The 26662-nt window shown below is 39.5% G+C and overlaps 2 protein-coding genes across 6 annotated transcripts in view; one reads left to right on the forward strand and one right to left on the reverse strand.

Annotated features, from left to right (window-relative positions):
- MED25 (mediator complex subunit 25) overlaps window positions 1-17501 on the forward strand; it is a 28006-nt gene extending 10505 nt beyond the window's left edge. For 3 of the 5 annotated variants that reach the window (XM_032238020.1, XM_032238017.1, XM_032238021.1), the window contains exons 7-20: window positions 2617-2773; window positions 7691-7818; window positions 7895-7988; window positions 8157-8353; window positions 8480-8602; window positions 8697-8782; window positions 11596-11653; window positions 13389-13496; window positions 14266-14436; window positions 15033-15134; window positions 15291-15359; window positions 16163-16336; window positions 16543-16750; window positions 17245-17501. In XM_032238020.1, the coding sequence (XP_032093911.1) occupies window positions 2617-2773; window positions 7691-7818; window positions 7895-7988; window positions 8157-8353; window positions 8480-8602; window positions 8697-8782; window positions 11596-11653; window positions 13389-13496; window positions 14266-14436; window positions 15033-15134; window positions 15291-15359; window positions 16163-16336; window positions 16543-16750; window positions 17245-17354 (1785 nt within the window). In that variant the 3' untranslated portion in view covers window positions 17355-17501. The remainder of the gene's footprint in view (window positions 1-2616; window positions 2774-7690; window positions 7819-7894; window positions 7989-8156; window positions 8354-8479; window positions 8603-8696; window positions 8783-11595; window positions 11654-13388; window positions 13497-14265; window positions 14437-15032; window positions 15135-15290; window positions 15360-16162; window positions 16337-16542; window positions 16751-17244) is intronic. The other 2 variants (XM_032238018.1, XM_032238022.1) reach the window with 2 other exon arrangements.
- Window positions 17502-18288: 787 nt separating this feature from the next.
- LOC116521260 (lutropin subunit beta-like) lies at window positions 18289-20251 on the reverse strand (the record flags this gene model as incomplete). The annotated part of the gene is made up of 2 exons (XM_032235948.1): window positions 18289-18901; window positions 20009-20251. Coding segments are annotated over 2 exons (474 nt in total), but the record flags the coding sequence as incomplete, so codon positions are not given.
- Between the last annotated feature and the right edge of the window lie 6411 nt (window positions 20252-26662).

Consider the following 26662-nt stretch of genomic DNA (forward strand, 5'->3'; position numbering starts at 1 on the left):
ATTCAAAACCCTCCATCTGTTCCTTTCCTCTGCTTGACTTTTTTATCACTGGAGCTTCTGCCGAAATTACTCTCATTGTTTCTGCCAAATTTTCTCTCCTTTCTTCATCTATGTTTTGACATCTCAGAGTTCCAGTTCATCGCTTTCCTTTCCGTATTCCACACACATCATTTCCCTCCACACTCGATTTGCCGTCAATGTCAACAATTTTCTTATTACTTTCATATGTCTTTGTAATTTTTTTGTACTTTGTTCTCAAATTTCATCGTTGTTTTATAAGTATTCTCAACTCTTCCCTCCATACTTTCTGTATTTTGATATTTTGTATTTTGATCTATAAATTCAAGACTCTCTTCAATTCTCTCTGTAGTTATTAAGAGTTTTTGAATTTCTAACATAATGTTTGCAATGTTAGTTCCTTTTCTTTTTCATATAGTGCCATTTTTCCAAGTTATAAACACTGCCACTAAAACATCCAAGGCTTTTGCTAGGTTTCAGACAAATTCAGTGAAGCTTTTTCCACTGACCCTTTCAGTAAACCAAGCCGATAGCTTTATAATATCAGATGTTGCCAAGCCTCTAGCCACTAGATGGCAGTGTTATATCTTTTCCCTCTGTTTTTGGCTCTCTTTTCTAAACTCCGAACTCCGGAAAGGGCGGGTCTTGATATCGCTACGACACACAATCTTGGGGCTCCAGGATTGCTGTCGATATCTCTGTTGCTGGACAATCCTTTTTGGATCTAAACCATTCTGAAGGTACGGTAATAGTGAAGGGCATGTCCTGCTGATCTCAGGGGCATCGCAAAGTCCCTGATTGATCAAGGAAAAAGCTCTTTTTGCCAGCTACAAGAGAAGCAGCCAATATGGCTGCAGAAAGTTGGGACAAGCCCCTGAAACGGAAGCAGCACAGGAGAGACTGTGTGTCGAAATGGTGAGAAAAATCTTTATTATTAGAGAAGAGAAAACCTCAGAGTTAAAATAAAATTGAAGACACAAGGAAACAAGTGGCAAATTTACCCTGATTTAAAACTATCGTGTTATCTTTTTCATTTTAATTTTGTTTGTTTTTTATGGATGGAATTTTTACAAATGCCTCTTAAACTGGGCTGATCTCCCTCCCCCCTTCTTTTCCCATTTTTTGTGTTTGTGGATTCAAAACCTCTTTCCTCTCAAAGCTCAGCTGGATCATAATCTTTAAGCAATATTTTTTCTCTTTCCGGGATGGGTTTTGTGTGCTGCCTGCATCCCACAGATGGGGCCTTCCTTGTTTGTGCGGACCAGTTTCTGGAGTGTTCTGCTCTATCCAAATCTTCTCAAATATTGACACATTGTGGCCTAGAGGAAAATGGAGATTTCAGCCAGATATATGAAGAGCTTTTGTTGAAGGAGTATTATGCTGGAATGCCATGGTTGGTAGCAAAGCATGGCCAAAGCCTAATGCAACCAGAGATATCGATCCTCTGACACACCCTTTTCTCTTTCAAACCTCAGGGTGTGAGAAAATGACATATATTCTCTTAGCAGATGTCTGAATTTATCTCCTACAGGGGATTGTCTATCTCTGGTGACCTCAGTAGCTCTTCTTTTGTCTCTTAATAAGGAATCTAGTATTCCCAGGGAGGAAAGTAAATGAATTTGCTAAAATAATATATCCTCAATTGAGAGCATACTTTTAATAATGATGTAAATCAATTCAATATGTACAGCTTCTAGCTTTTATTTTAATCTCTTCTTTTGTTATGAAAACTTTTTATTTATAAATTTGATTCTTGCATTTCCTCTTGTGAATATTTCCTTAAACAAGAAATATTTTATGGTCTTCGCCATATTTATACTTCGTTGTTAAAGCCAAGTCTAGTTCTTCTCCTATACACCCAAGTTAAATATTATCACATCAGATGACAATAAATCTTCTATAACTAATGGAGCCTTCAACATCGTTAGAAAATGCTTAAAATTTACTTTGCAATTAAAAATGACAAGCACCCAAGTGAGAAGACATTTGAAATAACATTGTAATTTTTTTTTTTTTGAAATAGCTAAGACTAAGGAGGAAGACTAAAGGAAGAAAATGGGAAGGAGTAGCGTTAGATATTTTTCTTCAGTTTGCCTAAACTGGGAACACTCCAGGTTGCGGGTTTCCCTTTCTATAGTTGCCATCCATCGCCTTGGTGGTTGGGTGTGAGAGAGTTCAGCAAGTGGGAGAAACAGCACAATGCAGAGTGGGGGCCATTGAAAAGAAACATTCCCCCTTAACTGGTTTACTATAGTTATTGAAAACATGTTTCTTTGAATATTATGTTGATTACTCTGACAAAATGACTATCCAAAATTTGTGTAATTCTTGCTTCTTGAGTTTGCCAGCCTTATAGCATTGGGGAGTTTTGAAATTTACTTCAGAAATAGGGAGGCTATCCAGGTTGGGGAAACAGCAGATTTTTGTACTGGACATGTAGCTTGTCTTTCTACCAATGTTGCTTTCAACATTGAGCAGATCACTACTAGCTTAGCTTTAACAAAGAACAGTGTCTTTACACATCGTCTGCAGTTGTGAGGGAAGAAATGTACTGTATGGTTCTTCTCTCTGTTTATCTACTCTGTTTTTCTTCCCCAGCGGGGAATTCATTTTTCTATTATCTCCCCACGGAAACTGCCAGCTTTGCGCATTCTCTTTGAGAAATCTGTGACAGGGAACATGTTGGAGACTCAATTGAAAGACTACAGCCAGGACCCCCGACACATGATCCTTATCCGTGGTATGGTACTTCCAGGTAAGACCTGATCTTGGAAATGCGGATGAGACTAAAATAGATCATACTGGATTGTTACAAGTTTAACCTAGAGAAGAATGAAAAAAGCAATACAGGGTGTTTAGTATCCCACAAAGGGCAAGGAAGGGAGGAGAGACGGTAATGAGATTTGATATTGGTCCTTGGACTTGCCTGACTCTTTCCCTATTACAACTTGGAATTAATTACATGATCATTAGGTTCATGTTGTAATCATCTGATTAGGTTTCCAGGGAGATTCTCAGTCATCCAGGCCATGGTTGTCCCAAAGATGACTTTTTCAAAATAGCAGCAATAGCAGTAGACTTATATACCGCTTCATAGGCCTTTCAGGCCTCTCTAAGCGGTTTACAGAGAGTCAGCATATTGCCCCCAACAATCTGGGTCCTCATTTTACCCACCTCGGAAGGATGGAAGGCTGAGTCAACCCTGAGCCGGTGAGATTTGAACCGCTGACCTGCTGATCTAGCAGTAGCCTGCAGTGCTGCATTTAACCACTGCGCCACCTCGCCAAAAGGCAACTGGACTTTGTTTTTCCTTGAAACTATTTCACTACTCATTCAAGAAGCTTCTTGAATGAGAAGCAAAATGTCTTCAAGGAAAAACAAAAACAAAGTTGCATTTTGAAAAGCTAGCTTGGGACATCTGATTAGATTAAGACTTGTTGTATTTAGAGTGGATTTATTAAAATTAATGGGTCTAATCACAGCTAATATAACTCCAATGTATTTAATTGTACCTGCTCCTCTTTCTCCTCCTTGAAATTGGGGTGGGAGGGAGATATGGGGAGTACTCTTTGTCATCATTCACCCACACTACTTTTTTCCACAGCAAGCATTTCAATTTTCTGCCTTGTCTCCATGGTAGCCCAAATTTGTTTTCCAAAGGGATCCTGTCTTCAAAGTCAAGAATTGGGCTTGTTTAGGGTTTTTTTTTTTTGCGGGAGGGGGGGGAGACTTTTTATAATCATGAAGTAATTCAAGAGGGAAAAGAATCATGACAATCGTTTTAGATTTCAGTGCTCCAGGAATCTCCAGTTTTCCCTTTTATCAGAAGTCCAGATTATCAGCTTTTATGCACTCTGTTTTACTGTCCAAAATGCCAAGCAAGAAGTCCTGGAAAATAGAGGAATAGCTATTTTTAGAAAAAGGATTTCAGTGCATTTTTGTTTCTGATTTTTCTTTACTAGCATAAGCAGAAGCAAATTTAAATAGGAGACTGATCAGGCTACAAAAATATGCTTGAACTTACACAAACCATCAAATCCAGATATCATAGTAAAAGTATCTATGGCCCTCCAACTAGAAGAAGTAGGAGCTATATCTAACATTTTCATTTGATTCGTTCACATACTTATTTTTCTAATTTAAAAAATTGGAATTCAGCATTTTAGAAATAATGCATTAAATTGTAAAAGCATTACAAGTAATACTGACCAAGGCCAGCTTCGGTTTTTTTATTTTAATTCATTTTTAAGTTTAGTATGCTAGTATGTTTCTCTTGGCTACAATGATTGCATTGGAATGGATAACTTGTTGGTGCCAAGAATGAGCCATAGCATTTTTGGTTGTGGGGAATGGTTTCAGGACATATTGCAGTACAGCTAAGACTTGCTTATTTTATTTTATTTATACAAATATTGTTATAGCTAACTCATTTGAGTGAGTGATTTTATCACAACAGTGAGAGCCAAAATATGAAAATAGTTTTCAAGTTCCAATGTATCATCAAGTCATGTAAAAACAATGATCTATGATCAAATTGTTTTTTAAAAAGGAATTCTGTACCTTCTATTATTTGTTTCTAGGTTTGTTTGTTTGTTTTGTCAAGAGCCACTTATTTCCCTCACAGAGGACCTCTGGGCGGTGTTCAATAAAATATTAAAAGCATAAAAATATATAAAATTTTAAATGTATGTTAAGAATTGGTTAAAAGAAGAGGAGGCTTTTATAGCATCAGCCAGCCTCTTGGCTCCACACTTATATGTGCACCCCAAGCAAGGGTGCAAAGCCACGTTTTTACATCTTTATGGAAGGCCAAGAGAAGGCAGTTCATCTTATCTCAGGAGGAGGCAGTATTTCACAGGGCAGGGACAACAATAGAGAAGGCTCTTCTGGATTCCCACCAATTGGAATTCTTTGGCTGCCACATACCTTCCCTACCTGACTGGGTGGGGCAAGCCAATGTAATGGGATGAAGACTGTTCCCATATGCCGAATGTTTAATGGAATGAAATAATAAAGGATGCATGCTGTGGGTCCCATCAGCCCAATTATTCCAGCTTGTGGGGTCCAGGAGGAAGGCCTTCTCTACTGTTGCTTCTGCCCCATGGAACATCTTGTCCCCCCGATGTGAAGTTGGTCCCAACCCTCCTATCTTTTCATAAGGGCCTAAAGATGTGGTTGTGCCTGTCGGCTTGGGGCCCCAATGGCGGATCAGCCCAATGGAGGTGGTTGATTGAGTAATAACAGATCTCATCTTTCTCCCACTTCACTCCCGCCCTCTTTAGGTCTTTGGTTTCAATGTTCAATTTTAACTTTTCATGTTTAACTTAGATGTAGCTGTAAGCCACCCAGAGTTACCCTATGGTAAGATGGGCGGCCAATAAGTTTTACAAATGAATGAATGAATAACAGCATAACAAAGTTGGAAGGGACCTTGATGGTCTTCTAGTCCAACCCCTGCTCAAGATTAAAGGGGAGGGCAGGGGTGACATCGCTACGACACAACATTCAATCTTGGAACTCCAGGATTGCTGTCGATATCTCTGCTGCTGAATAGTCCTTTTGGACCTAAACCGTCCCGTAGAGAAGGTGATAAAGAAGGGCACATCCTGCTGATCTCAGGGACATCACAAAGTCCCTGATTGATCCAGGAGAAGCTCTTTTTTCCGGCAACAATGAGAACCAGCCATTGAAGCTGCAGAAGGTTGGGACAGCCCTTGAACAGAAAAGCAGGAGAGACAGTGTGTTGAAATGGTGAGATAAATTTTACTATTCGAGAAGAGAACACCCAAAAGACTTAGAGTAAAATTAAAATTGAAGATAGAAGAGAGTAAACGGCGAATTAATCCTGTGTTAATCCCTTAGTGTGTTATCTTTTTTTAATTTAGCTTTTTTTTCTTATGGATGGAATTTTTACAAATGCCTCTTACTTAAATTGGACTGGTTTCATTTTTCCCTCTTCTATTTTTCCTCTTTTTTCATATTTGTAGAATATGATTTTCTTTCTTCTCTTTTTACAACGCTTGGCTGGATTGTTAGTTTTTAAGCACTTTTTCTTCTTAAGCCCAGAATTTAAAGAGAGGGGTAGAGGCAGAGGAAAAAGAAGCAACACTGCCATCTAGAAACTGTAGGCTTTTTTTATTTCTTTTGAACATTTGACTCATATTTAATACTTCAAGGCTCCTGATAATGGGAAGAGTACGAATTGTTTATACAGGTGCTCTTCTGGAGTACTATCAATAGCTGGACTGGAGTAAAGAGAAAACTTTGACTTGAAAGATTATAGTGAACTTGTTTGAAACTTAACAAAAAAGCTTTGGATGTTTTAGTGGCAGTGTTTATAACTTGGAAGAATGGCGCAAATGAAGAAGAAAAACAATTAACATTGCAAATGATTATGTTTGAAATTCAAAAAGTACAAATAAGTGCAAAAACATTGAAAAGGGAATGAAGAACAGAACAAAAAACAGAAAAAATAGAGGGAAGAGTTGAGAATATTTATAAAATGATGAGGAAATTTGAAGATAGAGTTCAAAAAAATATGAACAAAGTGATAAGAAAATTGTTGATATTGACATTAATGGAATGTTGAAAGGAGAGATTAACAAACTGGAACCCTATCTCAAACCTCAAAACATGGAAGAAGAGAAGGGAAAAAATTTGGCAGAAACAATGAGAGAATTTTTGGCAGAAGCACCAGTGATAACTAAAGCCAAGTGGATGGAAGGAACAGATGGAGGGTTTCGAGTCTTTATAAGATACGCAAGGAACAACAAGGTGCCAAGAGAAGTCCAAACAAGACTTATTATACAAATACCACAAATGGCAAGAGATATAGTCTGCACTACTACTGGAAGGATACAGGATGAAGAAATGAAATGTTAGAATAAAAATTAAGTTAAATTTGGTTAAAATTAGAGTATTATGTATAAAATAATAATAGTTATAGCTAAATAAATGATTAATAATTATAATAATGCATATATATACACTAGATTGATAATATGAAATTTTATATAAATTCTAAGTGAGAACTATGGAGAGGATGTTTAAAAGTTCTGTTATAAAAGATAAATAATTCTATATAGAATAGAATATAAAGATGTAATACTATTGGATGATTTCAGGATGATTTAAATGCCATAATATAAATTTATCATAAATTTAGAATACTTTACATAAAAAGAATGTAATAATAGCTATACTCAAATGAATGCTCAATAACCATAACAATTGTATACATACAGATTAGAATGATATGAGTTTTCATGTAAATTGCAAGTGAAGACTATTGTGAGAAAGCACAAAGGTATTGTAACCAATCCACACACTGTAAGTAATTGGAGAAGGATTTTTATTTTGTGTGTGTTTATGTTTGTATGTTTTATGTTTGTCTAAAAATAAAAAACTTTTAAAAAAAGATTAAACAGTTAATGGCAGGATAGGCTTCCTGAACCATAGGGGATGGAATGTTCTATAATGCAGGGGAGCATGATAGAAATAAGGTTTGTGAAGTTTCATCTCCTTCACATGCTTGTATTTGTGTATGTATATGAACGAGATGTAATTGGCAGTAGGGAATGTGTGCCCTTTTGATGATGAATAATATCTCTTGCAAATCCTGTATATTACTTATTGTGTATACTTAATGTCAACCTCTCTTATTTGCATGCAGTAGGAGGAGCAGGAGCAACCAATAACAACCTGCAGCCCAAACAACCTGTATCCCAGCCTCCCCCAGTTCCTCCTCCACTCCCTCCGGCACAACCACAGGTTCTGCCACAGGTTTCTCAGCCGTATCAGGTACATCCTTTGCCCTCAAGTAACAAATGGGTTGGGACCTTTCCTTTCTTTTCCTGATTACTTCTTTCTGGTTTAGGTTACACAATCCACTACTCTTACTGCGGCGCAGGCAGCTGCTCAGTCTGCTGTGGAAGCTGCCAAGAACCAAAAGACCAATCTAAGCACCCGCTGTAAGTCCCTATGTGTCTCCCAGGATTGGGGCTGAAAGCAGTGCTTTCAAAGTTTAGGCTTGGAGTTGGGAAGGATATTAGAACTGAGGACAAAAAAGTATCAGAAGTGGTGATGATTATGGATGGTGATTTACACATCCATGTTTTTTCTTCCTTCCTTCTGAACAGTCCCTTCGTTGAATACCATGCAACCAGCTTTCAGTCAACCTCCTCCGCAGACCCTTCCAACAGGCTCCGTTCCAGCTCTGACTCAAAAGCTCCCTGCCTCGTCCCAGTCTAGTCTGGTCTCCACAGTAACCACAGGCTCTGGCCTGCTGGTTCAGCCACCTGTGCAAGCCTCCCCACAATCTGGTGCATCAGCCATGGTACATATGGGTCCTGATAGTTTTGGCAGTGGGAGGCAGACACTCACATAAATCTTACCATTTTTTCCTTCAGGATGTGACTGGCTTGCCAACTGACTTTTGTGCGTCTCTTCTTCCTCTACCCAGACTAGTGGTGTGCCTCCCAACAGTATGAATGTGACTCAGCCAACACAGGCACAAATTGGAGCACCCCAGCAATCTATCCCAAACAAAGTGATGGCATGGAGTGGGGTGCTGGAATGGCAGGAGGTGAGAGCTGAATTGTGGAAGAGTAAGAAGAAAGATTCATAGGAGCTCCTTACCCTGATGCATTTTGACCATGTATCCCGTCCTCTTTTCCTAGAAGCCGAAGCCAACTTCTGTGGATTCCAATACTAAGCTCACACGTTCCCTGCCTTGCCAGGTGTATGTCAATCAAGGAGAGAACTTGTGAGTGCCTCTGGATCATTTAACAGAAAAAAGACACATTGTTGCTTATTTGAGAGCAGGGAGATGGAATCAAAACTGATGTCCTGATACTGATAGAAACAAGCTGAATTTTGGAGGATTTATGATGGAAGAAGACAGAAAAATATATCAGAGGTGCAATGAGTAGGAAGTAGTCAATCCTAATACATCGCCATTGTGTCTATTTGGATAGTTTTCTTCTAGCCACAGGCTATCTTTTTAATTTATAAGGTCTTTTGTGAAAATGGAGTCTGAATGGAACTAACAAAGGGAGTGGAACTAACTTTCAAAAGTTAGGAATTCTGGAGCAAGTTCTTTTTCCCCTCCCTCTTGAAAAAAAAAAAACCTATACAACTAATCGAGTAGAACTTTTGTCGTGATTATACAGTGGGGCAAAAAAGTATTTAGTCAGCCACCAATTGTGCAAGTTCTCCCACTTAAAAAGATGAGAGAGATCTGTAATTGACATCATAAGTAGACCTCAACTATGAGCGACAAAATGAGAAAACAAATCCAATCACATTGTCTGATTTGGAAAGATTTTTTTTGCAAATTATGGTGGAAAGTAAGTATTTGGTCACCTACAAACAAGCACGATTTCTAGCTCTCACAGACCTGTAACAACTTCTTTAAGAGCTCCTCTGTCCTCCACTCATTACCTGTATTAATGACACCTGTTTGAGCTTGTTAGCAGTATAAAAGACACCTGTCCACAACCTCAAACAGTCACACTCCAACTCCACTATGGTGAAGACCAAAGAGCTGTCGAAGGACACCAGAAACAAAATTGTAGACCTGCATCAGGCTGGGAAGACTGAATCTGCAATAGGCAAGCAGCTTGGTGTGAAGAAATCAACTGTGGGAGCAATAATTAGAAAATGACATACAAGACCACTGATAATCTCCCTTGATCTGGGGCTCCATGCAAGATCTCACCCCATGGGGTCAAATGATCACAAGAACGGTGAGCAAAAATCCCAGAACCACACGGGGGGACTTAGTGAATGACCTGCAGAGAGCTGGGACCAAGGTAACAAAGGCTACCATCAGTAACACACTATGCCGCCAGGGACTCAGATCCTGCAGTGCCAGACGTGTTCCCTGCTTAAGCCAATACATGTCCGGGTGCATCTGAAGTTTGCTAGAGAGCATTTGGATGATCCAGAAGAGGATTGGGAGAATGTCATATGGTCAGATGAATCCAAAGTAGAACTGTTTGGTAGAAACACAACTCGTCGTGTTTGGAGGAGAGAGAATGCTGAGTTGCATCCAAAGAACACCATAACTACTGTGAAGCACGGGGATGACAACAACATACTTGGGGGCTGTTTCTCTGCAAAGGGACCAGACCGACTGATCCGTGTACAGGAAAGAATGAATGGGGCCATGTATCGTGAGATTTTGAGTGCAAACCTCCTTCCATCAGCAAGGGCATTGAAGATGAAATGTGGCTGGGTCTTTTAGCATGACAATGATCCTAAACATACCGCCCGGGCAACGAAGGAGTGGCTTCGTAAGAAGCATTTCAAGGTCCTGGATTGGCCTAGCCAGACTCCAGATCTCAACCCCATAGAAAACCTTTGGAGGGAGTTGAAAGTCCGTGTTGCCCAGTGACAGCCCCAAAACATCACTGCTCTAGAGGAGATCTGCATGGAGGAATGGGCCAACATACCAGCAACAATTTGTGCCAACCTTGTGAAGACTTATAGAAAACTTTTGACCTCTGTCATTGTCAACAAAGGATATATAACAAAGTATTGAGATGAACTTTTGATATTGACCAAATACTTATTTTCCACCATAATTTGCAAAAAAATATATTTCCAAATCAGACAATGTGATTGGATTTGTTTTCTCATTTTGTCTCATAGTTGAGGTCTACCTATGATGTCAATTACAGGCCTCTCTCTCATCTTTTTAAGTGGGAGAACTTGCACAATTGGTGGCTGACTAAATACTTTTTTACCCCACTGTATTTTTGAACCCTCCTTCTCTAAAGAACCTTCCGACTATGTCTCAGATTAAACCATGGCGGGATGCTGATTTCCCACCTAGGAATCTTTAAGCCAGTGTTTTAAACTAGGTTGGTTGGGGAATTTTGAAAACTGACATTGACTCATCTTGAAGTTGCTACTACATGGTGAATATATAGTATAAATGCTCCTTGCTATTGTATTTCCTACTTTGGTTTTTAATTGCTTCCAAATTTGTGAAAATTATTACTTTTAGCTGTATGTAGTTTTGAATGTTTTAATAGGCGATGTTTAAAATAGATGAAACAAGTTAGATGTGTAACAAAATGTTGCAGTATTCAGTGTCATCAGTGTTTCAGTCAGTCATGTCCTTCTCCGTGATACTCTGTCCAATTTCCTCATTTACCTGAGTCGCTTCTCACTAAGACAGTCATCATTCCTCAGCTCTTAAGCACATTCAGTCCTCTGAGCTACCTGTCTTCTATAAGGAACAAAAAAATTTTTGTTCCTCTGCAGACTTTTTATATGATACTATTTTGGAAATATTATTCCCGGCCCTGGTTTTATTCTCCCCAGGCAGTCCTGTGTAATCCTTAGATTTTTTTTTTTAAAAATCTAGCTTTCATAAATATTTGTTGATAAACTAACCAATAAAAGTGAAGCATGCAACAACTGTTAAAAGCAATATGTTAATACAATACCTTGAGTACATTAATATTTGGAAAATTGTATTTTCAGTTGTTTATATTTGTTAGATGATAACAATATCAGAGGTGGGATGAGAAATGCACAGCTGACTCTCCTCTCCTTGTTCTCTTGCAGGAAAGCTGAGCAGTGGCCCCAGAAGCTCATTATGCAGTTAATTCCCCAACAGCTCTTGGTAAGTGAAATGTATGGGGTTTCTGAAGGCAAACACTTCACAGGCCTGTGTAACATTTTGAATGGCACCCTGATATTGTCAAAATCTTTTAAGAGCTACCAAAGTAAATATAGTGGCACTGGTTAGAACTTTGATCTGTACACAGTCATCTACAGGGATCAGTGTGGAGACAAGTGTAAATCAGTGTTCCTCAACCTTAGCAACTTTAAAATATGCAGACTTCAACTCCCATAATTTCCTAGTCAGCTATGATAATGGGAATTCTGGGAATTGAAACCTGCATATCCTAACATTGTCAAGGTTGAGAAATGCTGGTCTAAATTCACTCTCTTCCCATCTCACTTAATCTGCCCTGCCCAGTTTTCAGGATTAAGTTAAAATCTTACTCTCATCCCATGAGTCTTTTTTCTAGTGCCTTTTCCTTCATTATTAAGAACAGCAAAGAAACATTGATATTAAACTTAGCTTTGCAGATGACGTGAGGGGCATTTGAATAAAGAGGGTAGTTCTTAAGATTTATGGTAATATTGAGGCTAGTTCAAACAAATCTGATTTATGCCCTTTATTGGGCATGCTATTCTTGTTGCTATAGTGATCTTAGTTGTAACTATGGATATGGGAACAGCCTTGCCATACTGAACATTTTTTATAAGGATTAAACGGTGAAAGGTGGTCTGCTTCTATGGGCATGACAGATGCCACACTACAGGTGGGCAGGCTTTTCTTCTGGAAGTCTTGTGTGTTATGAGGAAAAAAAGGGTATATTGTTAAGTTGGTGGTGTCTGAAACTTCTAGCCTGCCTATTTTTAAATCTCTTGTATTATTATATATACCGTATTTTTTGGAGTATAAGATGCTCCAAAGTATAAGATGCACCTAGATTTTGGGGAGGAAAACAAGGGGAAAATATCTGCCTCTGTCTCCCAGCAATTCGCCTCCTTGCAACAACAGTACAGACAATATACACTGTTTGTAGTGTTATATTTGAGACTATACTTGTACAGACACTGTTAAAATGTATTTTCTGGAAGTACAGTTATTCTCTGCTATTTAAAAGAATAGCACTTTTTAAAACAATAGCACTGGGCCTCTTCAGATCAAGCATTTATTTTAAAAAGCCTCTTCATTTTGTTAAGTTGTCTCGAATAATAATAAAGCAGTCTTTAAAAAATAAGTACAGTCCTTAAAAAATAATTTGAACATTCTATAGGCATTTATAGTTATTGACTTACCTCCTTGCAGCAAACAGCCTGATTAGCACAAGGGGGAAAAATCTGCTTCCCACCAATTTGCCATGTGGATCAAACAGCTAGTTTCACTTTCAATTTCTCTGGATCATCAGCTGTTACAGGCTGCAGGGATTGCGATAGCTTATTGAAGCCCAGTTTGCTGCAAAGAGGTAAATTGCTAGTAAATTGCTAGAAGGCAGAGGCCAAAGGGTTGGGGCCGGTGGGTGGGTGGGACTACATTCGGTGTATAAGATGCACCCAAATTTTCACCCTCTTTTAGGGGGGAAAGGTGCATCTTATACTCCGAAAAATACGGTAAGTTCTTGTATTTTTACAGTAAGTCTATAGAATTAGTATTATAGGATAGTTTTTGTCCTTCAGCTTTATTTTTTAGCATCGCTGGATTTCCCAGAAATTTGTCTTAATTGAAATTATTGACAAATTAGCATGGCTTGGAGTATATACAGATTCGGTTCCACCTGAATTAATCCATTTCTTCTTCACAGACAACTCTGGGTCACCTGTTCCGCAATTCTCGCATGGTGCAGTTCCATTTCACCAATAAAGACTTGGAATCCCTCAAGGGACTGTATCGCATCATGGGCAATGGATTTGTAAGATTCTACAATTGCTGGGATGTGGACATGGTTAAAAGAGATTCAACTAAGTTGAAGAAGTAGAGGCTTCCAGTTGAGGCTTGGTCATGATGGACAATTTAAGGCAGCCTGTTTTTTTTTCCTGCTTGGAAAGCTGCCTGATGAGTAAACTGATACATATAACTGTATATACTGATACTCCAGTACATAAAATTTCTAATATTATTGACACTTTTTAGAAAGTGATTTTAATGGAAAATGTCTTAGCATGTTGGTGAAGTTACTTGCCTGGGATGTTATAAATCCCGGAATTGAATTCACTTGCTCAGGATAATATAAATCCTGGAATTATAACTGGTAAATCATGACATATTACTGACATATCAGTGGGGCTCCTTATTCTCTCAAGATTGCTAGAAGAGATCCTTTAATGGTAGTGTTGAAGTGGGATGATTAGTGAGGATCTTCTCAGTTTGGGTGACATTATAGAGATCCCTGATTTTGAGGATTCATTAGTAGTACAGTTTTATAAATTGCATTAAATTGCAATTCATCTGTGTTCTTCCGTTTTTCCTGGTGCATTTAGTTTGGGCCAATGTAGTTTTTTTAAAATTTCTTCTTGACTTTTATATCTTTTTCTGATATTAAATGACTTTGTGATCCCTGAGAGAAAAGCAATACAGCATACAAATGTAAATAACATGGGGCAAAAGAATTTCATCTTGAAAGAACATTTCTCAGAAACCGCCACCCTTTAGCCGATGCACTTTTCTTGTCACATGAGCAGGCAGGCTGTGTCCACTTCCCTCACACAACGCCTTGTGAGGTGCGAGTTCTGATGCTGCTGTACTCCTCCAAGAAGAAAATCTTCATGGGGCTCATTCCTTATGACCAGAGTGGTTTTGTCAACGGGATCCGCCAAGTCATCACTAATCATAAACAAGTTCAGCAGCAAAAGGTCAGTAGCTGATTCTCTTGGTCTTATTTCCCTCCTCCTCCTTCAGCTGTATGTTCAAGCTTTTCAGCAGACTGAATCTGTTGAATTCTAGAGCTATATCAGGTGTGTTCCCTAAGAGAAATACCAGTTTTGTCTCCAAAATTATAGGCTTCCCTGTACTTCTAGTTAGTATATTTTGTGTTCATAATTTGTTAATAAACTGGGAGATAAGATCTATTGATATTCAGCTATTCTGTATCAAATTTCTGCCTTGGAATTCTATGTAATGAAAAAACAGAAGAGAAATTTTATAACTGAAAATTACTTCTGGGTGTCTTGAACAATTACCACATTTCATAAGTTTCATTTAATACATTACTTACAGTATTTTTTGCTTGGTAATAAATTGAAGCTGTGCCATTTCTAAGCATATAGCACCTTTAGCTTTAATTCCTCGACCAACATTTTTGCGTTTGTACAGAATGTTTTATTTGTGCTTCTGTATGGGAGTACATTCAAAATATTTTGGACTATGAAACATTTAACACTAGCATTGTGTAATGCTACAGTTAACTCCAGAAGGCTGTAATTTATTTATTCTCCATCTCTCTTTATAGCAGATGGGGGGTTCTCAGCCCATGGGGTCCACACCCAACACACAATCCTTCCTGACAAAGCAGCCTGGCACTTTGCCAGTAACTCCAGGAGTCCAGCAGCAGGTAAGGCATTAAGCAGAGTAGATTTTGCCCTGACTGCCTTTGGGCAACAGTCACAGAAGAAAGCTACATGATCTTGGTATCAGAACTGCATTACCTGTCTCCTTGCCTTATTGGCCATTCCTTATTGGATTTGCCCCTCCCTTTATCTTTTTGCAGATGGGTGGGCAACAGGTGAGCCCCGGTATGCCTCAGGTGGGAATCATGGAAGAACGGCAACAGGGTTTGGTGAGTCCTTTGTGGAGGTGGAAGCTGTTGCATTTTTTCTAAGTGGATTCATCCCATCTTTGAATCATTATTTTCTTGCAGCTGCACTTCTTTGGTCCTATAAGATTGTGCTCTGGATGGAAAGAGGATGGAGGCTAAGCAAATTTATCTCTGGGTTAATTCAATACTCTCATTTCATAACTGAGTGGTACACAAGCTAAGACCTCGGGACCCTGCACATAGGCTCCCATACCCTGCCAAATATTGCCAACAAACTAAATTTAAGATGATAAGTGGGAAAGATATTGTTTAAGAAAGAATGTCATTTAACTATTAAACAAATTTAATGTATTTTTCACTACGCTGTAATTAGAAAGATGGCCTTCAGCATGTTATATACCACATCACCCTAAGGGAAAACACTATTTTGGTTGGAGTTGCCCCATACTTCTCTGGCTTTTCATATACAGGCCCTCATTCTTTTTTTCAGTCTATTGATGAAGAACACAAATATGTTCCTATTATGGTTCATTTTCTCCCAAATATTATTTTGGCTTGAAATGACTTTCCCTTATTTAACTGGCCTTCAGGCAAGGTCTCTTTGTGTCTTTAAATTATTTGGTCACTGCAGAAGTCCTTCAGCTGCACTCCACATAGTGAGATCAGCAAATCCCTGTCAAAAAGTCACATTCTTTTTAGCACTAACCCCATGTTTTTTGGTGGTTACCTACAATACCTTTGCATTGGTCTTCACATTTATGGGAAATAATCAATTGCTTTGTAGATTCTTGCAAGCAATGAAATATTTCTTTTCCTTTTCATAGTTGCAGCTCCGAGTGCAGCAACCTCAGCCAGCTGCCCCACCTACCAACCAACCTCCACAAGCACAGGGTCCCCCACAGGCTGGGCCACAGGCCACCCAAGGAGGGGCCATGCTTAGGCCCCAAAACCCAGGAGCCAACCCTCAGCTCCGAAGTCTTCTTCTAAGCCAACAACCGGTGAGTGCTATCTTTTGCTCTCCGCAAGCCCCCCCCCCCCATTCTTTTCCACTTTTTAAAACTGAAGAAGTTTGCTGGAATATTAGAGCAGTCCAGCACCGCAGCTCCTTTGCTTCTAAGAGCAAAGAGAAGTGGCTGCATTGCTTAGCTTAGCACTTGTAATAGTCCGAAAAGAATGCTATGCTTCCCTCTTCTTTTATATACAGCCCCAAGCTGGAGTCCCTCAATCCCAGCAGCCCCTTCACCACCTACAACAAGGGTCTTCAGGAATGTTACCACACCAGTCCATGGGGCAGACTCTTGGGCATCAGCCTCCTGGGCAGCAACAGCTCCAGCTTCCAGGACAGCCTCTTATGCACCAAGCTCCTGGACAGCAGTGGCCAACCCAGATGGCACCACGGCCACAATTGCAAGGTATGGGCAGGCTTGGTCTGAATTAATCAAAAACAAAAACTGCTACTCCCCTCCCAGAAACAGCTGCAAGCTGCTGAGAGTTAGGATAGGATTTTTTCTTTTGGCGAAAGGAACTATTTCTTTCATCAAGGAACATTAACTTGCAGCTGTGGGGGAGATAGGTTGGACAGGAGCATATGTCGCTATCTAGTTGAGCAGGTTATTATCTATAGAACACGGGCAACAGATGTGAAATATAGTAATGTATAGAGGTAAAAGCTGTGATGATGCTATTTCCTGATGTTCTAGCTATCTTAAGAGGGATTCATACATAAGCTATTTCTGGGGATGGAAGAGAAACAAAGGCACAAATCTTTTATTCGACTTCTGGGTAAAGCATTTGTTCAGAATGCCCCAGTGGATATAAAACTAAGCAGAATACTATAGCTAATCCTGTAACCAAAGTTTCTTCACTGCTGTTCTAAAGCCTCTTGGTGTTGTCCCTTCTCTCCCAGGTCAAATGTTAATGAACCCTGGTCCCCGGGGGCCTGTTTCTCAACAAGGCCTGCAGCAGGTTCCTGCCCCCAGCATCATGGAGGATGACATCCTCAGAGACCTCATCTGAGGACGCAAGAGGATATTCCTCCAATGTCACCCAGTGCTGAAATCATCTCTGTAAACTGGGAAGGTACTTCCTTTCCAGAGAATATTTTTTTCTCATTTGTAATTTTTTTTGTTCTTCTATTAAGAAATATTACACACTTTCATTGAAGTTGGTCTTTCCTGAGATTCATTCTGTTTCTCACTCCATCTGCTGCAATTTTAGGAATGTCACCCAGTTCTGCTGTGTTGTAGGGCACACTAAGAGTTCAGTCCAGCTTCCCAAGTTCCTCAGTGGGTTTTCAATTAATATTGGTATGGAAATATAATTGAATGAAAGGAGAGGGAAAATAAAAATGATCCTGTTGTGAGGTATGTTGTGAGATATTGGAAAGATCCAATATCTCTCAGAGTATATATCTAATGATCCAAAGCATGGGTGTCAAACTGACAGCGTACAGACCAGACCCATGTACAGCCACACCCATCCCAGCTCAGCCAAGGAAAAAATGTTGATACATCATGTGATGGCAACATGATGTGGCGAGTTTGACACTCGTCTTTCAAAGGAGGAGTTATTTTAATAGGTATATCAGAGGAAAAAAGGCATGAGAAGTTTATTTTCCTCAGCATCTCACATTTGAGATGTGAACCTTCTGCACCTTCCATTCTCCTCAGCAGGCAGGAGTTCAAACCCTGATTGGAACCCTAATTCAAATATCACTTCCTTATAAATCCCTACAGTAACCCTTCTTTTGGTTTACAACTGTCCAAATTATAGCAACCCATATACATTGTATTCAAATTCAGGAATGGAGCAGTGGCCTAGAAGTGGAACTCTCGCCTCACAATCAGGAGGCTGAGAGTTCGATCCTAGGTAGAGGCAGATATTTCTCTCTCTGGGCACACTGAGAATATATCTGTTGAACAAAACTCTGCATTGGTGACAGGAAGGGCATCCAGCCATTAAAACACTAGATCTTCAGCTATCCAGACTCCACCCTGCAAGGGATTATGGGGTCATTAAAAGATGATACATTGTATTCAAATTAGCTTTCCAAACGCATCTGTTTGGCTACAACAGAGGCTTTCATAGGGAAGAAGTAAAAATCTAAGTCCAGGATGCTACATTTCATTTTAGAGTTTATCCTTCTCAGAAACAGAGATAATATAAGATTATAATCAGAGTGAGTTCCTTTAATATATGAACCTGATGGAAAAGTAGATGGAGTGAACATGCAAGGACTGGATTGAAGTATGTCAGTTACATTCAATAAAGCATTTCTACAAGCATATGCACTATTGTTGGCCTAGCAGGCATTTATTAGTCACCCTTCTTTATTAGGCAAGGAGATTTTGGTTGCTACAGGAGTCAGGCCCAATGCCCTGAACAGTACAGTCACTGGAATCCATGTTACATAGGTCACAATGACAACTGAGAGCTACAGGGTAGATGAAAGATGGATCAACATCTGGGGGACAGCCTTGCAGAAGTGCAGTCTCATATTGTATTTCTTTGTAAGTGCAGACCTTTTGTCTGAAGGAGGAGAAGAGAGGCTTCCACAGTATATCCTGTAAAAGACAGAGAGATTAGCTAGACATGACAGGCTTTTTCATGGGGCAGCACCCAAAAATGTCACAGGTGCCATCCTTCTGCCTAGTGTTAGTCTAATTTCGCTTACCTGCCTATTTGCGTGTGTATGGCTTGCTACTACCACAAACATGCTGCTACCAGAAACCTCCTGAGGTCCCTTCTCAATGCTATCAAAACTGGGAAATTGGTGGGACATTCACTGCCTTTCTGGAGAGTAGTAGGACAATGTAATGGCACACTGGGCAGCAAAGTGGTCATATAAAAGCAAATAATGAAGAACTAAGGCTCTCCAAGTGACATTTTCTGTCTGGGAAACTAAGGCTGCACAAAGCCTCTTGATAGAAAGAAGTTGCCTGTTCTTCTAGGATGGACTGCAAAGCCTGCTAGGCTGTAATATGTAACAGGAAATCCACTGTTCAGGGGTGTCTGTATTTTCCCCCCAGTAGTAACCAAGCAAGTGAAGAGCAGTTATCTCCTTGAGTCAAGTAACGCCCTATTTTATGAAGATTACAATGCCCTTAATGTTAAGGCGCCAAATGGTTAGGAGACTGAGGAGTGGGTAGCTGCAAAGCAAGCTCCTCCCAACCTCCTTTCTGTGCTAATGCTTAAATACCCCCATGCAGGATTCATGTGCCCATCAACTGAAGTCAACTCTCAAGAGCATCCCCAAAAAGGCATTTTGTCAAACCACAAAGTAACAGTTCCAATAAACATAATCTACATCTACAAGATTTTAGAATTCTCTCCAAAAGTCACCAAGATGAGAAAACTATCTGCTGTAAACCAAGGCCATAGTCCCTTTCCTGGCAACTTTATATTACCTGTCCATTATGTCTCTGACTGCAGGAAACAAACAGTAGCAGCCCCTATTTAGGGAAATGTGTAGCTATGACTGAATGCAGGTTTTTTTCAAGTCATTGCGTTGGCTTGAGTCTTAAAAGGGTGCTGGGATAGAGGATAGCTTTCTCATACAGGGCCCTTCTAGGCACATAAACTCACCAGGCATTATGGTCATCTGTGCTACCTTGGGACAAGGAATGTTGTTCTAACACTTCTCAATGGTGATTTCTCCCTCATATACCTACCTTGGTATTACAGTAGCCACTACAGATGGAAGTGGTGATGGCCATGCAGACAGGGCAGCCATCCTTCTCAGCTGCAATGGTAGCATTGATAGGACGGCAGGCTTGATTGCTGCTGGCCACGCCACTTTGGAGAATGGAACAGTGAGTGGCAACCAGGAACAAGAAAGTTGCTAGCAACTGATTCTTTGCCTGGATGTAAAAGAGGGAAGAAATGAGAAAGATTTCATTACTTTGGCATCGGTATCAGAACATAGTTTAGCATATCTAAGGGATGTTATGCAAATGGGACTGATATTGTTGGGCAGTATGCACATTTAATAAATTATTATAGCTTCAACAGGTATCTGGTCTGCTGGATCTGCCTTTTATTACTATTGTTTATGAGTCATAGTCATAAGAGACAAACAAAAGAGAATATCTCTGAGCCCAGGATTTTTTGGCAGCACAAATATTGAACTGCATAGATTACAAGGTTTTCACACAAAAGTTCATTCACTGTTCCTCCTAAATTTAGCATCTAATTTAAATATGCAAATATTTGTACTGCTTTCTCTTTAACTATTCATAGTAACCATTTCCAGGTTTCTGATCACTGCCAATTGCCCAAATCTCTGCCCACAGATCGTGACCTGTTTTACCAGTCACTAGTATACCTAAAAAACACTCAGATGCTGAATTTAAAATACTACCAAAATTATTTAATAAATGGACAAAGGTGCCAGAATTGTATTTCTATACTAATTCAAGGAGAGAGCATCAGGGAGGGGGAGGAAAGAGGGAGGGTGTAGGTAGCTGCAGCCTATTTATGAGGGGGTTGGGTGCTCTTCCTGAACTAGGCCTTCTGTAATCATTTAATTTTCAATATCACATAATTGAATTAATATATATAAATCTAAAAACTTAACATAAAATATACTTTTTTTCTGGAAAGATATGGAAACCTTTGAAAAAGATCTGTTTTGTCAATAGTCTCAAGCAGGTATTTTCTCAAGAGTTCATATACCCAATCCCTGCTTGCTAAGTAGTGCCTAGTGAGAATACTTCTTTTCACCAAAACATGTAAAGCAAACTTTCCCCAATGTTGACTGTGTTTATCACAACTTTAGAATTCCTAGCCTGCATGGCTATTTTAAATGTGTCCATCTCATCCTGAAGGCACTCAGAGAAAGCAAACATAAACTTGTTGGATATGAATTGGAAAAAATTGTTCAACCTGTTAGTAAAGACATGTATTTACAGTATCCTCAACAATGCCTAGACTGATTAAAGTGAATCCACCAACTCTTCATGTAGGTAATTCCTAACCATTGAGAAGCCAATATTAGCCAAGAATTAACTTCTTTTCAATGTCCTATTATGCCAAAGCAACATACCATGATCTGAAACATTAGTAGATTATGTTAATGTGCAAGAAATATCATTGACCCAGCTATCTGCCGCCTCATTTGTACATACCTGCATTAACTTCATAGCGTCTCCAGGGCTGTCCTCCAACTGTGGTGTATCTGCCTCTCTCTTGCATTTTTATAGGGCTTTCCCCCCTCCCATCATACGCTGATAAAAAGACTCAAGGGCAAAAATCTAATAACCAGGATGCAAAAACAACGAAGGATTTTAACAGCATCATCACAGTTCCTGCTGGAAATATTGGTTAACTATTGGCTCCTAGATTAAGGAAGCAACATTTAACCTATTTCATTTCAAGTCTGTATATTGATGTATCTTCATTTAATCAGAAAGTTGCCCAGCTGCTGGACTTTCTCACTCGACTTTACTTCTCCATCTTTGTAACAATATTGTCAAGTGGATATAGTTGAAAGAGACTGAGCTAAGCTCACATTCGTAATTTCAGATGGGGAAAACTAAGCTTCCCAATCTGCTATGGGCAGCAACCTGGATACTATATTACAGTAGGGTTACCAGATTTGAGCTGCAAAAATCCAGATCACCAATTAGGGGAAAGGACTTTTCTGTGCTTTTTTGCTACTATCTAGTGATGATTGATAGTCAGATCACAATGGCTTTTCTAACTAGGATTTATATCTGGCAAGTTTATTCATTTGACACTCTGAAGATTAGACAGAACCCACATTTTATGAGCAGTAATTGGGATCAAGAATGGTTAGAACATGAAGATCGGAACATACGTTGTAATAATAAAAGTCAATGAGTTTCAAGCATAAGGTAGGTTTTCTTAGAGCGAGAAATGCACTGAATCCTTTGTTAGTGGAAAGATGAAATGTGTAAATAACAATAATAATAATATCAACCCGTATCAATCAGTAGCACCAGTCAATGGCATTTGTCTGCATTTTTGAATGTTCAGTAACTGAGTTTCATGTTTAATGAATAAAGTATATAATAATGATATGGCAAAGGCAAGCAATGGTAGTACCAATAATAATAGGCATCTTGGGAGCAATCCCAAAACAACTGAAGCACCACTTGAACACCATAGGCATTGACAAATTTGCCATCAGTCAATTACAGAAGGCAGCTTTATTTGGAACAGCTTCCATTCTGTGACAATATCTGTAACACTGTTAAACATCCACATTTGCCTATACCAGGTACTTCATAAGTACTCGATATAGACAAAAATGCCAAACCCAGTCTGAACATCTGACTGGCTGTGCGATGATCAATAATGATAATAAATTATGATAATGATAACAACAGTAGTTGTAGTAGTAATAGTATTAATAATATTTCGTGGTTGGAAATGTTGCATTCTGCAAAATTGTTTGAATGACCATTCTAGGTGAAGGAATAAGAGTACACTGCTAGTATTTGACACTAGTTCTTGACTCCATCTGCTCTTAATGTAGTAAATGCTTAGATTGGTGAGTGCATGTTCTAGGACAGAAATGAGGAAATTAGACACAGACGACCGTTTTTACTAAATTTGGTGAATTAAAACACTATGAGTTTTAATTCCTTCTGCTTATAGATTGAACTTTGATCTCTACTTTAAGTCCATGATCAGTGATCTGAAAGGAACAAAAGAAGTAGTTTTTCCGAGTTTGGTATTTAAAGCATCATTTTGCCCTTTAAATTTCTTCCCAATGAAAAGAAAAAGGGAACTTCATCTCTGCCCACAATACATAGGAAGAGGGCTCTTAGAGTCACGAATTGGTTTCTAAAGAACTTGATGGGGCCCATAGTTTGCTGCTCCCACTCCCATGGTAGTTGCCTTCTCCTAAGCCCTATTTGGCAATAGCTTCAGAACCATGCAATATTTTCCATCAACCATGCTGTTTGCGTCTTCTCCAAGGCCGCTACTCGGGGCTACACCAGATGTTGCTAGGTAAGAAATCTCTTTCTGCCTTAGTTGCTTTCCACTTGGATTGCTGAAATATGGTGTCCTTGATGTCAAAGTGAGCTTCAAGGACCCAGTGGGATTGGAGTCAAGGCTAGCTGAGAGCTGCAGGGGAACTGAGGGACACCAGATTCTGAAAAGCTGCCTTAAAGCATTATGGGAAATTCTGCTCCCTGTCCCCCAATAGATTATCTGTCAGATTCCCACGTACACACTGGACTCATATATTTCATACAGTATTTTTATCATTACCTCCACATAACTTTTATTTAATAAGTGAGGTGAAGGAGTCCCTGCAGATTTTACTCTGCTAGTCATTACTGACAATAGAGGGCAGTGCTCATCTCCATTTCAAGGCCATTGGGCCAGCACTGTCCTAAGACATTTCTGTGGTCATGTGCCAACATGACATCACACAGCACTGTTACCTTCCCACTGAAGTGGTACCTATTTATCTACTTACATTCAAACTGCTAGCTGGCAGGAATTTGGGCGTGGATGGGAGCTCACCCAGTCACAAGGAGCTTGGATTTCGGCCCTGGGCTGACAGCTTTCCAGCCATAAGCCCAGCATCTTAACCTCTGAGCCACCACACCGCTCCTCTATATATAAGGTTCCCTTTTGATCAGGAGTGTCAAACTGGCTGCCCAAGGGCCAGATGCATGACACGCAGGCTACACCCACCCAAGCTCTGCAAAGGCAAAAAAAGTTATGATACATTGCAATATGTCATGTGACGTGATCAAATTTGACATCCATGCCTTGGATTCATTGAGAAAAACAACAGTAACGGAAGGAGCTTTTTCTCTTTCTTTTTAACTGACAACCATTCTTCAGTGTGAGAATTGGCTCAAATTCAGTTTCCCAGTTGAGAGCCAGGCAAACACTTGTAGAGGATGTAAAATGTCAATTTTGCTTCCATAAATGACGGGGCTGGTCAGTTAATTGTCGGACCTAGGGAAGAAAGGACCTGACTAACAAATCCACTGTACATATCTGATATTTTTGGCGACCACATGGCCTCCACAGTTCTTGGCAGGGTTCTCTCTCAAGGCCTATTCTGGTCCTCATTGTGATTAATTACTTAAGTATTTCTGAGCAATATGATAACTAAGATATGGATACAATTTCTCCCATTTTCCTAAACATAGTTTTGCCAGCTAAAGTATTGGTTCCTCTGTGGGCACCGTAACAGTTTTAAAAGTTGGCCCTTACAACTAAGTCAAGCCAGCAAGGTTTATGAACTGAGGTAAGTTGGCCTTGGGTACTTGGTGATTTCTCCCAAGAAAAAACAATACCTCTGTGAAGGTTTGCAGAAAGGTTGCTAGCAGTAATTTCCTACCTATGAGCGGTGGTGGAGGCATTGTTTACGTCAGATGAATGGGATAATGGATTTTAAGAGTACAGGACAACCTCCAGCTGGTTCCAAGTCCTTCATCTGCTTAGAGATATCTGCCTTGGGGATTATTTTGCAGCCTTGGATGAGTCCTTCTTCCTATGTAATGCACTTCACAGGGCTATTGTGAGGTTAACATGAGCTGTTTTCTTTGCTGCTCTAAGGTCTCTGGCAAAAGGTGGAAATGCAAAGATGAAGAACAAAATCATGGTGATTATCAGTGGTCCCTCCTTGCAGACCTCTTGAAAGATAACCTGTGGATCAATAAGATCAGTTGGAGCTGGACCTATCAGTATTACCAGAACCACTACACATACTCAAGATCCATAATTCTCAATGCTTCTCCTTGGCCCACTAGGGAGAAAATTCTGCAACTATAGTTCTCGCACTTACTAAAAAAAAACACCAATACATTTATGTCACCAAAATCATGGTCTATTTGAGGCAGACAAATCATTCTAATTAATGCCAGGGCCAAATTAAGTCCATAATACTATTACTTTTATCAGTGTTTCTCAACCATAGCAAATTAAGAGGTGTGGAAAAGCCAGCATTCATGCTCAACTAGTATAAAATGGGAAGCTTCATGCTGCCCCAATTAATTTCTTGTTACTTACTGTTAAAATATTTAAATTTAATAGCTGGAACAGTGGGGTTGCACAATGAGCCAGAACACCCAATTATAGTTGATTGATTGGAGAATGCTGGGTCCTGCATGAGGCAAACTGCACTGATTGGTTGCTGTGCATGTGAAGAGGGAGTTTCTTCCCCTCTTGCTGCCCTTTTCTTCTGCAGGCTCTGCATGCGCTGTGATTTACCTCATGCTGTTCCTGTTTGCCTATCTTGCTTGCTGTAAATAAAGATGTATAATATATTTATAGTAAATTTCTCTGAGGTAAAAGTTTCTTCATGATACGGAGGGAGGTTGAAGTAGATTGTCTTATAAAGACAACATGATGCTATCTGTTACAGAAATGGGAGGAGGATTTCCTTTCCTTTCCACTGCTTGACTTAATGAGAAAAATTATCTCAAATGGAGGCCAAACATGGAGATGTTTCTGTGGAGGAAGGATTTGTGGACAGTTGTAAGCAATCTTCCAGAAAATTTCAAAGAGAAACAACAAAATGAAAAAGCACTAGGTAGCACAATTTTGTGCTTGGAAGATAGTCAGGCATAATACCTGTGCATGGTTTAACATCTGCTAGAGAATGCTGACTTGCCTTATGCAAAATAGAGAGATGGCAAGCAGCAAAGTAAGTCTCACCAGAAAATTTAGAGAACAAGGCTAAAGTCTGGAGAAAGTCTGTCAGATCACCTCCAGTTCATGAGGAAAACTTTCTTGCATTGGAAGAGTGAGGATGTTTTCAGAAGCTCACAAAGTATATGTTGTGCTTAGTTCCCTTGATGTTACTTGGGACATTTTAGTAGCAAGACTTGAGTCCATGGATGAGCATGATTTAACTATGAATTATGTAACTGGGAAGCTTTTGCAACAAGAACAGAAAAGATTTGAGAGAAATGTACACGAGAGAAATGATAGTAATTTACAATTCAGTCAGAAAGGAACTGCATTCAAGAGAGATAAAAAGGCGGATGATAAAAGTCTGTGGTGAAACACTGATTTGCATGTTGATCCACTCAACATATTGTGAGAAATTGCTCAGTAAGACAACTAAAACATACAAACATAAGAGAGACAACACAACAACAGAAGAAGGAAGACACATTTCTTTGGGGAAGGCAAACAACAAAGACACTAAAGATATTTGATTGTTGGACAGTGGGGCAAGTGAGCATATTGTAAATAACCCAGTTCTATTTTCTAGTTTAGGACCAGCTGCCCAGGAATATGTAAACCTTGCAAATGGTAATCATTCTTTTTTACAGGGCAAGGAACAGTATGTAGCATGGAGGGGTGGGTTTCAAAATGTTTTACTA

Source organism: Thamnophis elegans, chromosome Z, assembly GCF_009769535.1.
Source record: "Thamnophis elegans isolate rThaEle1 chromosome Z, rThaEle1.pri, whole genome shotgun sequence".
NCBI classification, from domain to species: Eukaryota; Metazoa; Chordata; class Lepidosauria; order Squamata; family Colubridae; genus Thamnophis; species Thamnophis elegans.